Here is a 17,697-nt window from a genome sequence, read left to right as displayed (position 1 = left end):
CCTTTTTCAAAAAGTTTGTCATCACATTATTGAACTTTAGTATCTCAACTAGCAGATCATTTTAGGTATAAGATGTTTGCAACAGATTACTGTTAAATATGTGTTATGACACCTGATAAAAGGATTATATAGGCTTGAATAAGAAATAGGTGTGACTTGTTAACAAAATAATCGCGGATGTGCAGATTTTTACACACTAGTGCGTGTTCTAGTTATCACCGAATTTGAATATCGCTCATACCGGTATGTATAATGATACTGTACGTTTTTTTACAAATACACGTTTTACTTGTAAAAAAAAAGTTGCATATTGTGGCTGATTAATAAAAGGGATTGCCCAATATATTGGCTTCTGTGTACGTATTTGCTGTATGATTGTACAAAACGTTAGCAACAAATTACGTACATATTTAGTTGATAACGGTCGTCTTGAACGACGATAAGCAGTCGCTATTAGGTATTTGTCATCCCCTTTAAATGACCATACATAATATTAGTGGGTTATTGTATGCAGGATGACCAGCGTCACAACTTTCTGAGTTTATTCCGGAAAAGGTACGTATATCAATACAAAATTTCTTGTTTTTGTTCGAATTTTTTTGCTTTGTTATAAACAAGTTTTTTGACTGCTTAGTGGTTAGTTTGTCGTACACTAGCGGCACAGCTGCCGTTATATCGCAAAAATGATTTCTGTGTGCATGTTGTGATGGATCAAATTAAGTTGCTTGTAAAAGATGTGTTGCACAAAATTCAAGACATACCCGATGTACCTTGTAAGTACCGTTTTTTGTGTGTTAATGAAACTGATGGTTTTTACCAGTTACCCCCATAAAAATGTCGGACATGACTTCAACCCCATCCTTGTCAGCCTCTACATCAGCAGGAAGTGTACAAACACCCGACTATACTGAAACTACAGGTAATTTTACTTATTTAAAACGACTAAATAGTTTAAAAAAACTTTTCAAGAACTCAATCAAGCTGAAGGCCTAACAGTATTAAAATTGTACACATCAAAGGGGACACATGATTCAAATCCAAGTTTAAAAAGCTGGACACAATCTGAAGGACAACCGCGAAGATTGGACAAGTCCAACATTATTATGGGTAAAAAAGCATTGCTTAGAAGCAGAAGTGTGGAAATGCAGAATCGGGATGCGGCCACGGTCCACGACTTGGTAATCAACGTAATGCATGCCTTATTATTATATTTATTTTTAAACTAACCGAATGTTGCGTGTTTGAACTTGATGCCTGATAAGACGCTAATTTGTTTATTTGTTTGACATAAACCTGAGTGTTATGGCTGCAATAGAGCAAACAAGAATTAAGGCTTATTTTTATTATTATTAAATCAAACATTTTTTTTGTCTAGCAAAGCAGAATTTTCTTGGGGGAAATGTTATCAAAAAATTCTGTTTGAGTATACCTATAGTTTTTCAATATCAAATCAAAAATTGTAACTGTCAAAATAACAGTCACAGTAAAAACAGTCAAAATCAAAATTTACAACAAACAACTCAGTTTTAACAGAGTAAATAACACAGTTATACGACGTTTTAGGTAAAAACGCTATACAGGGTGGTCAAAAAGAGAATTTCAAGGGCTACAAATTATATATTGAACCACCCTATAATTGTCAAAATAATCGAGTTATTGACAATACAATTTAAAGGAGTAGTTTACAGGGTGATTGAATGAATTTTTAACATCCTTGTAACTTGTTTATAAAAATAATACCAAATATGAATCTTGTAGATATTTGCATATACTTTATTCCTAGATAATCCATCAGTATACAGGGTGCCCCAAATTTGAGCAACAAACCAAACTTGATTTTTGAAATCTACTTGATGTACAATGTTTGTATCAATATTCAATTGTTTTTGCTCTAGCAGCCCTACTTTGACCACCCTTCTCGAAAGCAGAAATCCCCAATTTTGGTGCACTTTTCCAGAAAATTGTCCATACCTCGCTTATTTGAATCACCCTGTGTAAAACTACCGTATAACAAAAGAAAGCTAATGAATGGGGCTATCACGTGACGTTGAGCGGGCACGGCTAAGGTGCCCCCTTTAGCCGCTAGAGGGCGTCAAAGTTGAACTCTCGTATTTTGCAGTTTTTGCTCATCAATATCTCAGGAACGTTTGAGTTTAGAAATCTGAATTTTTTTTACCACAAATGCACCTCGATGGGATACAACTTTTACCTTCTATACACTTTTTTGGTACCACGCACCGTTTGACTTTTAAAAAAATTAAAACTAGAATTGTCAAGAAATTTCAAGTGATTATGTTTTATTTTCAAAATTAACCTCAACTGACTAAATACCTTCAAATTAATAGTACAAAAATGTAAAAAACAAATTATTTTTGAATTTTCAGATTTTCCAATTTTTCTGGAAAATTTTTCATAAATTTAATTTTCCGGAAATTTTACATCCAATAACTCACTTCGAATAGAGCATTTGCAATCCGGCTGCAAGACTTTACACTTGGTCGTAGGTATAGTACGTCACACGTGCTATAAGACATTTTACATAATAAAATGCTTCTTACAGCACTAGTTACGTAGTATACTATTGAATCATTAAAATTCTGAATCAAATTCTTAAGTACAATAAAAACAATGCAATTTGGCATCCCTGCTCTGCATCCCTATACATGACATACATATTTCAGAAAGATTAAGTTATTTCACCCTGTACCACGTGCCGTCTTACGTTAAATTGGTAAGGCTGTCATGTGAGAACCAATTGTCACGTGATACTTTATTGTGTACGATTAGCGCAGTCACGTGATAACGTAACACAAATTGTATAATTGATGAAAATAGGAATGACCCATCTTGTTTGTGTTTTGTTTTTATTTATTATAGAGTAGAATTTTGTTTAGGGTTTGTTATTATTCATTTTTATTTAATTTATATAAATGTTTCTGTTATACTGTATTTACCAATTTCTTCTACAGTGAAAATACACTGAAACTTTAAAATTTAACAGAAGTACAGGGTGTGCATCCCCTCTTGCTTTCAGTAGTTTATTTTAACAAGGATTGGTAAGTGTTTCAGTTATTTAACTTGTTTTTACCAAATCTAGTAGAACCTTGTCTACACTTTGCATGTATCACCTAATTCAGGATCAAAATTGTTTATTTGTTTTTGTCTTTTGCTATTCTACCTAAACCTAACCTATTCTGGGCTTCAGTTTCAGTATCACTGGTAGTGGTAGTCACTTAAGTCAGTCATTTGACTTTAAATTAGTGTAAATTTTATAATAAGAGAGATCATTACAAATAAATAGTATATAACTGCATTGGAAGACTTCCATAATCTTAATGATCAAATAACTAGTTTTTACTAGATTTCTATGGTGTTAATTTTCATGGATTGACAGCAGAATTATAATGTAATGAAATAGGTGTTATCATTGTAACTTTCTGTTATTCAGTACTTTCAGTTTAGAATAACGTTAATCTATGATAATTTCTATAGAAACTCTGAAATCATAGAGGGTACTATTGGTCGGTTCTGTCATTTCTATAGGAATTATCCTGAGAATAAGTTTAGTGAGAGTACCAGTCCTAAAAGTGGTTCTTAACTTGAGGTTGTGATTGGTTTTTGGGCTAAAATAATATCTGACAGTGGAATAGCACATTAAATCTCTTTAAGTGGAAGACCTAAATATGGATAAAACCTCTCTGTTTCCCTCTCTAAAAATTTTTACACACCAGCAGTCATTTATTATTTCTATAACTTATAAACCTAATGCTCACAAAAAATATGGATACAACAAAGCCCCAAGTTGGATTTTTTATAAAATTTTAAATACAAATCTTTTTAATTGTAAAAGAGTATGTCTGTTTCGAAAACATCCGGTAATTTCTTTTGTAGACCATAAATGGAATAACACAAAAAAAATGTTGTAAAATTATCCCAACTATTAAATGTACTGGGTTGAAATTCAAGATATTTGCAGCACTTTTTCCTTTACCCTGTACATCTGTGAAGAAATCACTGTAAGAATTGTGCTGTATCCATCTTTTCCTTGAACAGTTTTTACCTTCCACTACAGACAGTTTCACAAGAATTATTTAATAATATAAGTGAACAGAAAACCTCTAAATTATTCTTTCCTGTTCATGTGCAAGTTTAAGGTATAAAACAAAATTCCAAGCAACCAAAAAAGTACTATACAATAAAGCACCTATGTTACATAACAAGTGATTTCTCTAAATTTATGCTTGGCATGAAATTACTACTAATGCTTGTGTTATGCAAAATTTAGTTGATGTAAAACCTCTGCATTAAAATAACCCATTTATTTTTACAGGTACATGAAAAGTACCACGACAAAATTTACCATTACATAGACCGTATGCATCGACGAAGACTATCCAGGGAATGCAGTTTAGACGACGACGCTACAAGCTCCAACTACTCTATTACCAGCTTAAGAACCCCAGATAGTCTATTTGAGACAAAGAGCTATTTCGCTCAATTCATTCCTCCTAAATATGATGGAGACGATTCTTTAACCTCCAGAGAAGACCTAAACGGCGATACTTTCACAGAATACGACCCAAGAGAGTCAAAAGACGATTCCAACGAGTTTGATCCTCAATCATTTCTTATGACCGCATTGGGTGATCTTTCCCCAACTACGGTAATGTTCTGCTAACAATTTGCGATGATTGCATTAAGTTTTTTTTTGTATAGGAGGCTACTTTGCGGAATCCAAAGCTGCAAACTTCCAAAAGTGTTGAACCACCTTGTTCTGGCAAGCAAGGCACTTTGTTGACTAGAGCTGGGTCTTTGTGTAGCCTAGTGCGGAGAAGTTTTTCTTTTAAGGATAAAGTTCCTAGAACCAAGTAAGTTTCTTGTTTATGTGATTTATTGGTAGTAGCAAACATTTGCTATTGTTTTTGTTACAATTTTGGGGCATTTAAAATATTGTTTTTGAAGAGTTGTTGGGTTACTTTCATTGAAAAATGTAATTTATTTACTTTCAACTAATTGAATTACTTTTCAAAGAATTGTAATTGATTTTTCAATTTCCTTGGCCTCAGAAGGGAGATGTTTGCTTAGATATGTTTAGTGGGCGCAAAGTGTCTGAATTTTTATTTAAGGAACTTCAATCCTCCATAACTCGGCCTCATGACAAAAATTAGGGAAATGTTAAGGGACAAAAATTGTAGGAAATTAAATAAATACCTAAGAGGGACATTTTGCGTTGTTTTCCGAAGACTAAGACTAAGATTTGAGTCCCTGAAAAACATTTTTAATCTTTTATATTTGTTTCCCTTTACAGAATTCAGACAAAAGGGAAAAATTGTAGCTATAGTCTTTTCAGTGACTGCTAACTGTTTCGTCACAATTACCAGGCAAAAACGTGTGTCCGTATGTTAAGGCAGGGTATATTAAAGCTACAATAAATTATATAGTATATGACCAACCAAATCAATGTTTTAAAGTCTATCAACAGTTAAACAATTCAATTCTTACAAGACTTACACACTTGGCTCTCGCACGTTTTAGAAGGTTTTTAATAGCATTTAGAGGTCTATAGTACTTTCAAAATGATCCTAGGATTTTCTGGCAATTTAAAACAATTATGTAAAGGTTTAAGACACTTGTAGCGGACTCTGGCACTTTTTAAAAGGTTGTCAGTAACATTTAAAGACCTAAGGAACTTTCAAAATGGTCCTAGAAGTCTCTGGCAAATTAAAATAATGCTGGGAAGGTTTAAGACACTTGTAGAGGATTCTGTCACTTTTAAGAAGGTTCTCAAGAGATCTATGATACTTTCAAAATGATCCTAGAGGCCTCTGGCAAATTAAAACAATTCTGGGAAGGTTTAAGACACTTGTAGAGGATTCTGTCACTTTTAAGAAGACTTTCAAGAGATCTATGATCCTTCAAAATGGTCCTAGAAGTCTCTGGCAAATTAAAATAATGCTGGGAAGGTTTAAGACACTTGTAGAGGATTCTGGCACTTTTAAGAAGGTTCTCAAGAGATCTATGATACTTTCAAAATGGTCCTAGAGGCCTCTGGCAAATTCAAACAATTCTGGGAAGGTTTAAGACACTTGTAGAGGATTCTGTCACTTTTAAGAAGGTTCTCAAGAGATCTATGATACTTTCAAAATGATCCTAGAGGCCTCTGGCAAATTAAAACAATTCTGGGAAGGTTTAAGACACTTGTAGAGGATTCTGTCACTTTTAAGAAGACTTTCAAGAGATCTATGATCCTTCAAAATGGTCCTAGAAGCCTCTGGCAAATTAAAACAATTCTGGGAAGGTTTAAGACACTTGTAGAGGATTCTGGCACTTTTTAGAAGGTTGTCAGTAACATTTAAAGACCCAAGGAACTTTCAAAATGGTCCTAGAAGTCTCTGGCAAATTAAAACAATTCTGGGAAGGTTTAAGATACTTGTAGAGGATTCTGGCACTTTTAAGAAGGCTTTCAAGAGATCTATGATACTTTCAAAATGGTCCTAGAAACCTCTGGCAAATTAAAACAATTCTGGGAAGGTTTAAGACACTTGTAGAGGATTCTGGCACTTTTAAGAAGGTTCTCAAGAGATCTATGATACTTTCAAAATGGTCCTAGAGGCCTCTGGCAAATTAAAACAATTCTGGGAAGGTTTAAGACACTTGTAGAGGATTCTGGCACTTTTAAGAAGGTTCTCAAGAGATCTATGATACTTTCAAAATGGTCCTAGAGGCCTCTGTCAAATTAAAACAATTCTGGGAAGGTTTAAGACACTTGTAGAGGATTCTGGCACTTTTTAGAAGGTTGTCAGTAACATTTAAAGACCCAAGGAACTTTCAAAATGGTCCTAGAAGTCTCTGGCAAATTAAAACAATTCTGGGAAGGTTTAAGACACTTGTAGAGGATTCTGGCACTTTTTAGAAGGTTGTCAGTAACATTTAAAGACCCAAGGAACTTTCAAAATGGTCCTAGAAGTCTCTGGCAAATTAAAACAATTCTGGGAAGGTTTAAGATACTTGTAGAGGATTCTGGCACTTTTAAGAAGGCTTTCAAGAGATCTATGATACTTTCAAAATGGTCCTAGAAACCTCTGGCAAATTAAAACAATTCTGGGAAGGTTTAAGACACTTGTAGAGGATTCTGGCACTTTTAAGAAGGTTCTCAAGAGATCTATGATACTTTCAAAATGGTCCTAGAGGCCTCTGTCAAATTAAAACAATTCTGGGAAGGTTTAAGACACTTGTAGAGGATTCTGGCACTTTTAAGAAGGTTCTCAAGAGATCTATGATACTTTCAAAATGGTCCTAGAGGCCTCTGGCAAATTAAAACAATTCTGGGGAAGTTTAAAACACTTGTAGAGTACTCTGGAACTTTTTAGAAGATTGTCAGTAACATTTAAAGACCTATGGAACTTTCAAAATGGTTCTAGAAGTCTCTGGGCAAATTAAAACAATTCTGGGAAGGTTTAAAACACTTGCAGGGGATTCTGGCACTTTTAAGAAGGTTTTCAAGAGATCTATGATACTTTCAAAATGGTCCTAGAAGCCTCTGTCAAATTAAAACAATTCTGGGGAAGTTTAAAACACTAGTAGAGTACTCTGGAACTTTTTAGAAGATTGTCAGTAACATTTAAAGACCTATGGAACTTTCAAAATGGTCCTAGAAGTCCCTGGGCAAATTAAAACAATTCTGGGAAGGTTTAAAACACTTGCAGCTGATTCTGGCACTTTTAAGAAGGTTTTCAAGAGATCTATGATACTTTCAAAATGGTCCTAGAGGCCTCTGTCAAAACAATTCTGGGATAAGACACTTGTAGAGGACTTTTGCACTTCTTAGAAGGCTGTCATCAGTAATATTTAAATATTTATGAATCTTTCAAAGTGGTCCTAGAATCCTCTGGCAAATTAAAACAATTCTGGAAAGGTTTGGTTTGGTTGTCAACATTTAAAGATTTAAAGAACTGTCAAAATGGTTCTAGAGGCCTCTGTCAAATTAAAACAATTCTGGGAAGGTTTAAGACACTTGTAGATAATTCTGGCACTGTTTAGGGAGCGTCTAGGGAACTTTCAAAATTATCCTAGAAGTCTCTAGCCATTTAAAACAGCTATGGGAAGGTTTAAGACACTTGTAGAGGACTGGTACTTTTTAGAAGGTTTCCAGTAACATTTAGAGGTCTATGAAACTTTCAAAATGATCCTAAAGGATTTTTTGAGTAATTGCGACTTAAACGCAATGAAGATTTAGTGAAAAATAAATGTCAACATGTTATCTGCATATTGTATGTGGCAATTTTGAACAAAACAGCTGTATAATTTATGTATTTAATATTTTTTAGAGTTAGAGACAGACAGCGTTGTCAATCATTTTCTCCTGACTACAGCGGATCTTCCAAAGACTTGTCAATGGAATTGGGTGTGCAAAATGGTATAATTTTGCAGGCCGCCAAGGCATTGTCTTACTGCAAAAGTTGCAACAACCTTTACAGTCCACAGTATGTTGAGGCTGAGAAAATCCTTCTAGTTGCTTGTATGTTTCTTAATACCCCCACACAAAAACACTTTACAGTGAATGTATAATTTTTCTAGCTTGTCAAAAAGAAGCCTTGCAAGCAGTGTTTGAGTCGGATGAGGTTGAAGTGCCTCAAACCTACTCCGGTAGTCTGCAAATCTCCAATTTGGTCTTCAACCTCAAATTAGACTCAAACCTAGAAAGCGGTAAAGCGTTTGATGACTACTACGTAGTCGTGATTACCTGCGGCAAAACAGTTTTATCGAGTAAAGTGCTTTTGCCCAACAAAGATGGCGAAGTCAGAGCGGATAAAACGTTTCTCTTAGAGGATTTGCATACCGACTTTGGTGTAACAGTAGCGATTTACTCGATGCGAATTAAACACCTCCAAGACAAAGACAGTGCCAAACACAAAAAAGAAAGGAAAACCGCTTGTCCTTCTACAAAGGGACTGTTTCATTTAAGCCATAATCACAAGTCTTCGCGTAGGAATCTTCTGGTGGAAAATTCGCCTAGTATCAAATCTTCGTCCTTTAATCTGTTTGGGTCTTACACGTTACGTTGTGGCGATTTGGACAAAACTCACTTTAGGATGCACCACGTGCCGTTGTCTTCATGTTTGGAAGGCGTTTTCAGTTGTCGTTTGACCAGGAAACTGGATTTGAAGAACAGAACCAGCGGGTTTATTACTCTTGGATATGGTAAGTTGTACTTTAACTGTAATTATTATTTGGCTAGTGGATTTGATATTTTCAAAACTTGTGGAAGGTAGAGGAGGTAAGCTGTCAGTTTCTGTACAAGTTTTCAAATTTGTTACAACCTTTTTACCTTGAAGGTGTTGTTTCACAACTTTGTATATAATGAGATTTCCAACACTAAGCTTTTCGAATAACAGTAGAGTTTTTTTCCATCTTTAGCTTGTGGTGTTCTATACAGGGTGGGCTAAAATAATCAGGGAAAAATGGTAATATATCTTTCTTCAGTTAACCTAACCTAAGTCATAATACTTTTAGTCTTGCGATTTCTGTAATTATCTCCTGGTAAACTGGAGTTATAATCAAGTTTGGTGCACTCCTATTAAAGGAATAAGAATTTGGGAATAATTACTACAAAATATAGATCAATATGCAGAGTTTGACATATTCTCTTAACAGTTTTTTCTAAAACAGTCACTTTAAGACTTCTCTTTTACGAATTTGACCCATCCTGTATACATATTTTTCTAATATTTTATAAACTGATTTAATAAAGCTGGAAGCTGATTGCTGGAATTTATTGAATTTGAAAGGTAAAAAAAACAAAATATGATTTTTATTGAAGCACCCTGTATATTTTATGATTACTTGATTGTTTTTCTTTTCATCATTTTAAACTGACACCTGTCAACAACAGTGACGTTACCAAAAAAATGTCATCTTTAACTTTAACAAGTCTGTAAAATTACAATTACAGGCTTGGTAAATTGTATACGCACATCAAGTGATCGTTACAATTTAAATTTGCAGCTGGCAACACTGTAAAGTTAAGTTGAAACATATCAACAACAGTCACGTGACCAGGAAAATGTCATCATTAATTTGAAAAGTCTATAAATTACAATGAAAGAATTGGAAAATTTAAAATTGTAAAAGTACGTCACGTAATCGTGACAATTTAAATTTGCAGCTGGCAACACTGTAAAGTTAAGTTAAAACTTGTCAACAACAGTCACGTGACTAGGAAAATGCCATCAGTAACTTTGAAAAGTCTATAAATTACAATGAAAGAATTGGAAAATTTAAAATTGTAAAAGTACGTCACGTAATCCTGACACTTTAAATTCGCAGCTGGCAACACTGTAAAGTTGAGTTGAAACCTGTCAACAACAGTCACGTGACCAGGAAAATGCCATCAGTAACTTTGAAAAGTCTATAAATTACAATGAAAGAATTGGAAAATTTAAAATTGTAAAAGTACGTCACGTAATCGTGACAATTTAAATTTGCAGCTGGCAACACTGTAAAGTTAAGTTAAAACTTGTCAACAACAGTCACGTGACTAGGAAAATGCCATCAGTAACTTTGAAAAGTCTATAAATTACAATGAAAGAATTGGAAAATTTAAAATTGTAAAAGTACGTCACGTAATCCTGACACTTTAAATTTGCAGCTGGCAACACTGTAAAGTGAAGTTGAAACATGTCAACAACAGTCACGTGACCAGGAAAATTCCATCAGTAACTTTGAAAAGTCTATAAATTACAATGAAAGAATTGGAAAATTTAAAATTGTAAAAGCACGTCACGTAATCGTGACACTTTAAATTTGCAGCTGGCAACACTGTAAAGTGAAGTTGAAACATGTCAACAACAGTCACGTGACCAGGAAAATTCCATCAGTAACTTTGAAAAGTCTATAAATTACAATGAAAGAATTGGAAAATTTAAAATTGTAAAAGCACGTTACGTAATCGTGACAATTTAAATTCGCAGCTGGCAACACTGTAAAGTTAAGTTGAAACATGTCAATAACAGTCACGTGACCAGAAAAATGTCATCTTTATCTTTGAAAAGTGTGTAAATTACAATGAAAGAACTGGAAAATTTAAAATTGTAAAAGCACGTCACGTAATCGTGACAATTTAAATTTGCAGCTGGTAACACTGTAAAGTTAAGTTGAAACTTGTCAACAACAGTCACGTGACCAGGAAAATGTCATCTTTATCTTTGAAAAGTGTGTAAATTACAATGAAAGAATTGGAAAATTTAAAATTGTAAAAGCACGTCACGTAATCGTGACAATTTAAATTTGCAGCTGGCAACACTGTAAAGTTAAGTTGAAACATGTCAACAACAGTCACGTGACCAGAAAATGTCATCATTAACTTTGAAAAGTCTATAAATTACAATGAAAGAATTGAAAAATTTAAAATTGTAAAAGCACGTCACGTAATCCTGACACTTTAAATTCGCAGCTGGCAACACTGTAAAGTTAAGTCGAAACATGTCAACAACAGTCATGTGACCAGGAAAATGCCATCAGTAACTTTGAAAAGTCTATAAATTACAATGAAAGAATTGGAAAATTTAAAATTGTAAAAGTACGTCACGTAATCGAGACAATTTAAATTTGCAGCTGGCAACACTGTAAAGTTAAGTTGAAACATGTCAACAACAGTCACGTGACCAGAAAATGTCATCATTAACTTTGAAAAGTCTATGAATTACAATGAAAGAATTGAAAAATTTAAAATTGTAAAAGCACGTCACGTAATCGTGACACTTTAAATTCGCAGCTGGCAACACTGTAAAGTTAAGTTGAAACATGTCAACAACAGTCACGTGACCAGAAAATGTCATCATTAACTTTGAAAAGTCTATAAATTACAATGAAAGAATTGAAAAATTTAAAATTGTAAAAGCACGTCACGTAATCCTGACACTTTAAATTCGCAGCTGGCAACACTGTAAAGTTAAGTTGAAACATGTCAATAACAGTCACGTGACCAGGAAAATGCTCTCGGTAACTTTGAAAAGTCTATTGTCTTATTGTGTGTATTGTCTTTGTAAGTGTATTGTCTTATCAAGTTGAAAAAGTATCCCAACAAATGGAAACGTTCTGCTCAATTTGTCTGAGAATTAATTGCAAGTAAAAGTCGACCAAATTATCATATCGCTGGTAAGTTAGGGATAACAGAGGATAAAATGCTAACATCGGCAACATGGCCGCGCGAACGTTGCGCGCATATTTTGTGACGTAGTAATGTTACAGCTGCCAGACTCGTTTATATATCGTTCCTCGTGCTTTGTATACGTTTAAAGCGGTGTTTAGATTAGCTTTTATCAATGAGTTCTTCCAAAAGTTCTATTCATAAAGTATGCTTAGTACCACAGTGTACCAACACATCTAAAACTAAGCCTGATAAACTTTTCATTTCGGTACCCACAAATGTTGAACTAAGAACACAATGGCAGGTCGCCATGGGTCGAACCTCGTTTCCCGACAAATCCCGGTGGTTTTGTTGTCAGGATCATTTTGATGTAAGTTTAATTTGTGGTTATGTTGCTATGTTATTTAACGTTTGTTTTAAGGCCGAAAATGACATAGAGAATTACATGTATCTTAAACTGATGAAGACTGGGAAAATTAGGCTTAAACCAGGCGTTATACCGCATATTTTTGATTGCCAAAAAAATGATCCAAGTAGTACGATTATAAAGGAAGAAATTGATATTGAAGAATCTTCATTAGACTATGTGAAGGAAGAAAGTGAATTAGACGCTCCAGATATTGTATCCATCAACCAATTAATAAGGGTAAAACAAGAAAGTGAAGTAACAGAAACTAATACCACCAGTGATGTTAACTACATCAAAATCAAGGAGGAAGTTTTAGATGAAGAGACTGATGATCTTGAGTATAAAATCAAGGAAGAAACTTTAGATATCAAAGAAGAATTCGACACTCCTGACAGTACAACTGAAAAAAATTCAAACAATTCTAAGAAAGAACAACCTGCTCGTAAAAACTATTGCGATAAAGCAGTTCAGGTCAATTTAAACTTGCTTAATGTAAGAACAATTGGAATTCAATGTTGTTTAGATGAAGAAATTGTTGTGGAAAGGCCAAGCGAAAAGAGAAAGTCGACGAAAGATCATAAGAAAACCAAATCAAAGAAAAAGAGAAGAAATTATTTCAGAAAAAAGTAAATCTGTAGGTCAAGTGATTTATTAATGTTCGTTAATTTGTCAGTTCAGTTGAAAAATACGTTTTTTAAGTATTAAACTACAATAAAAAGTTTTGATATTAGTATTGTTTTATAATTTAATACTTTTGAGACTTGGGCAGATTTCAAGTCCATCTTACCTAATCATAGTTTTTTACAAAATCTCGAAAACGGGTTGGAGTTTATCCGGTTGTGGCGTAAATCGCTTGATTTTGCGCTAAAAATGAAGAACCTTTAAGTTGGTGTGCAAATAAGAAACTGTGTTTCTGTTACAATAAAAGGATTTAGCAATTTTACTTACTCGCTAAAATACGGAACAGTCTGTAGGTGGTTGTATTTGCTTTACTTCTCACTTTAATTTTAAGCGAATTTTGTTCAAATGACCCACACGTTTGTGAGCCAAGAAAGTGCAGTTTATCAACTTTTTACTATCTTGGCTATAAAGTGGAGTGGCCTCCTAGAATTCCAGATCTCACATATTTCGACTTTTTCTAGTTGGGTCATTTAAGGACTAAATATGCCTTTAACACTTTACCAAGAGATTATTCCTAATTTTGTCAGATTGAAACCAATTAAGGTTGAATTTTTCATCAGAGAGTACATTTAGAATATGAAATAGTGTACAGAGAGTGTTTGAATTAGAGAACTCGTTTGATAGTATTATTATAATCACAATTTTTTGTGATATGTAAGTTATAATAACTAAGACAAAATTCTGCTGAGAAAATCTGCAATAGACACAAGGTTTTCATGTAACATGTTGCCATTGATAAGTCAATTCAAACTATTAACTAATAACTCTTGTTAGTACAATGTATAAGGTTATTATTCACTTCTTTAATACCATTTCAAAACTTTATTATGTAAAGTTTACTTGCTCCAGGGTAATCGCTTCTAGTCAATCAGAACCGTCAAAAGCCATATCAAACTTCTCAAACACAGGCGTTAAAGTACACCGTTAACAAGTTATTAGTTTCACGAAAACTGTACAACTAATAATTAGTTTTTGACGTTTAAAGATTTATATATTTTTTTCTGTAATACAATGATAGAGTATTATGGATATAGATGGGTTTTGAAAAACAGAGTAATTTCAATTCAGATTTTGGAATAAAACAAAAATAACTTTTGTAAGGGTTTTTAGGTCAAACAAAGTTTGCTTCCTCCTCTAAGATTCTCTAGATTTGGATTTTATTCTGTTACTAAGTCTTACAACGTTCTGTTGGGATTTTGGCAGCAATAGATAACTTTACACACTTCATGCAGGTTTTACAGAAAGTAAAACTAGTTATCTAGTGACTAGAGATGAAAAATTCTCCAAAATTTATTTTTGAAGAAAATGCCAAGAGAATGATTACCCTTTACAGTTCCATGGAACCAACAGTTTTGACGTTGAGAAACACTTATAATTTTCTTACGTCACGTGACAGCTGTCATAACTATCAAAACTCACTCACTAGTGAGCTGAAAGTATAAAATCACAAATAGATGTGTTTCTTTGAGAAATTGCACTGTAAATTGTCTTTACAGCTCCATAGAACCAAATTTGACAGTTTTGACGTTAAGGGACATTTTTATACTTTTCTTACGTCACGTGACAGCTGTCATAACTGTCAAAACGCGATATTTTTAATTCTTTTCATGGTTTTGTTCTTGAGAATTAGACCACCAAAGCTATAACTTTTTTACTCGTAAATGACCTCTTGCAATTTGCCAGAACAGTTGAAGACAGTAAAGCTGTAGTGGTTTAGTCTTATTTTATTAGTTATTAATTTGCAATTTCTAAACTTCAACTGTCTGAACCATTGAAATTAGTCTGAAAACTGACTTGAACGGCAAATTTTAAGAGTAAAAGTCAATTTTTTGAGGTTTGAAGACCATTTTTAAGACTGGAGCCTTGAAATTAGTCTGGAAACCATGAAAACTGACTTGAAAGACAAATTTTAAATCTTGAAGTCACTTTTCTAGGATTTGGAGTTAATTTTCAAGATTGGAAGCTTGAAAGTGTGCAAACTTACTTTAAAGGCAAAACTCAAGCTTTTAAGGCCATTTTTTCAGGTTTGAAGTCAGTTTTTAAGACTGGAGACTTGAAGCTAGTTTGCAAACTGACTTGAAAAGCAAACTTTGAAACTTAAAGTCATTTTTTTGGCGTTTGAAGACAACTCTCAAGACCGAACTCTTGAAATTGGTCTGTAAACCATGAAAAGTGACTTGACAGGCAAATTTTAAGCCTGCTTTCAACACTAGACCATTGAAGTTAGTCTGAGAACTACGAAAACTGACTTAAAAGTCACATTCTAAAATTTCAAGTAAATTTTCATGGTTTTGAAGTTAATTTTCAAGACTGGAGATTTGAAATTAGTCTTAAAACCATTAAAACTGACTTGAAAGGCACATTTTATGCCTTTAAACTAGTTTTCATTGGTTTGACGTCAATTTTAAGGCAGGGGACTGGAAATCAGTCTAAAAACCATGAAAACTGACTTGAAAAGCAGATTCTAAGCCTTCAAGCCAATTTTCTTGGGTTTGAAGTCAATTTTCAAATTTGACAGTTTTGACGTTAAGGAACGCTTTTATACTTTTCTTACGTCACGTGACAACTGTCGAAATTCGTTCACTAATGCCCTGAAAGTATAAGTCACGTGACAGCTGTCATAACTGTCAAAACGCAGTTGACCTGAGAGTATGTTTTTCTGTTCTAAGTTGTCTTTACAGCTTTATGTAGCCAAATTTGATAGTTCCAAAATTAAGGAACACTTATACTTTACACTTAGACTTTTTACGTCACGTGACAGATGTCAATTTAAGCAATTGTACTTGGAAGTTGTTTCTATCGCTATTTAATCCGGATTAATAAGCACTAAAATCGTGAAAAAAAGCGCTTAAAAAGTGAAATTAATTTCCTCAAAAAAGCATAAAAATCTTTAAAATAGCTTACAAAAGCATAAAACTCTTACATAGAGGCATTTTTTTACTTTTTTTGAGTTCAAGTTCTAGAAATTTTTTGAAGCTTTTAAATTGCTTTAGAAGCGTATGGTTTTAAACAATTTTGAAAACTTAAGGAGCATTTGGAAGGTTTTCGGCCAGTTCTAGAATTTTTTGGAAGCTTCTAGTCTAGTTGAAGAGCGTTTGGTATCTTTTAGACTGTTCTAAAAGCTTTTGGAAGCTTCTACATTGTTTTGAAAGGCCTTTTGGAGTTTCTGTAGTGTTGTGAAATCTTTTTAAACTACTTTTAGGAGCATTGAAGGTTCTGGACTGCTTTTAATGCATTTGGAAACTTGTAGACCGTTCTAGAAACTTTTGGAAACTGCTCTAGAAGCATACGAAATCTTTTGAGAGCTTCTATAGATAAGTTGAAAAGCTTTTGGAAGCTTTTTGCATGAACTTCTGTAGTGTTTTGGAATGTTTGTACATTTTTTTAGACCACTTTGAAGCGTTTGGTCAGTTTAAATTTGTAAATTGATACTTACCCATTTTGCAACAGATAATTGGTATGTTTTTGTCTCTCAGAAGCCTTCGATATCTCAATGTAGCTATTGCAATTGTAAAAAACTCACTCACCAGTGAAAGTATAACAACTAACATAGACAAATAGATGTGTTTCTATGGGAAATTGCACTTTACTAACTCCACTGATATTCTGGAAATGGTGTTGTACATAAAATGCTTAAATATTTATCCAGCTTCATAATCTTTTTCAGAAGACAAGACTCGGTTGTTATGGAACAGACGATGGTGCGTCCTAGATGGCTTTAATCTCAAATACTGGAATTATCCATCCGAAGAGTTTACATGTCCACCAGTCGGTACAATTGATCTTACCCAAGCCAACGAGAAAATCACACCGGCAGACAGGAGTATATGTCCAAGACCAAAGTCCTTATGTTTGCTAATCAACGGCAAAGAGGATCAGGTCTTGTTATATTTTCTGTCTTTCGATAGTGTGGAGGAGAAAGAGACCTGGACAGATGACGTGAATTCGGTTATTGGAACCTTAAGGGCGTGGAAGTGTTTAGGCACCATTAGAACCAGGAACCAAGATAACGAAATGGTTAGTAGTCTTTAAGTTGTTAATTAAGTTATTTTTTTGACTTACCTTTGAGTGCAGGTATTTACTTTTTTAATATTTTGAATATTGATTTCGTGTTACTCTCTTAGTTAAGTTTGGTTGATCTATGATCTTGAGTCGTGTTATTTTGATTTAAAAGCGACTTTGTCATTAAGTTATCTAATTTTTTCATATACACTCTGATTTTGGTATACAGATTTCTACTATTAACCGTCTGTTGCGAGGAAGATATTCACAGTTTAAGAATTATTATATAATGATAAGTAATTATAATGTTGTGTTATACAGTTTTTATAAGTTGAACAATTTGATATGAATGAATAAACCACTTTGACTACTAAATGTGGATTCAATCAGTAGTGATAGACTTTTAATCTTGAATTTGAATGATGAATATCACCCTATTCAGTGGAGGGATAAATAA

General features: G+C 33.6%; 2 protein-coding genes across 6 annotated transcripts; both read left to right on the top strand.

Moving 5' to 3' along the window:
- The first annotated feature begins 395 nt into the window (after positions 1–395).
- On the top strand, positions 396–17,615 carry LOC145728882 (anillin-like). 5 transcript variants are annotated; one of them, XM_081979399.1, is made up of 8 exons: positions 396–555; positions 821–919; positions 982–1,187; positions 4,331–4,663; positions 4,717–4,868; positions 8,328–8,518; positions 8,578–9,201; positions 16,906–17,615. In XM_081979399.1, exons 2-8 carry the CDS (start codon positions 835–837, stop codon positions 17,268–17,270), a joined length of 1,956 nt encoding a protein of 651 aa, XP_081835525.1. In that variant the 5' UTR covers positions 396–555; positions 821–834; the 3' UTR covers positions 17,271–17,615. The 5 variants fall into 5 exon arrangements, with proteins under 5 accessions (XP_081835525.1, XP_081835524.1, XP_081835523.1 ...); XM_081979398.1 differs by having other exon boundaries at positions 397–555; positions 970–1,187; XM_081979397.1 differs by lacking the exon at positions 396–555 and adding an exon at positions 635–773.
- LOC145728884 (uncharacterized) lies at positions 12,234–13,287 on the top strand. Its single transcript, XM_081979401.1, has 2 exons — positions 12,234–12,518; positions 12,570–13,287. Exons 1-2 carry the CDS (start codon positions 12,324–12,326, stop codon positions 13,185–13,187), a joined length of 813 nt encoding a protein of 270 aa, XP_081835527.1. The 5' UTR covers positions 12,234–12,323; the 3' UTR covers positions 13,188–13,287.
- Positions 17,616–17,697: the final 82 nt, after the last annotated feature.

This window comes from Ips typographus, linkage group LG5, assembly GCF_016097725.1.
Source record: "Ips typographus isolate SLU linkage group LG5, UJ_Ityp_2.0, whole genome shotgun sequence".
NCBI lineage: Eukaryota > Metazoa > Arthropoda > Insecta > Coleoptera > Curculionidae > Ips > Ips typographus.
This window is presented reverse-complemented; position numbering and strand designations above follow the sequence as displayed.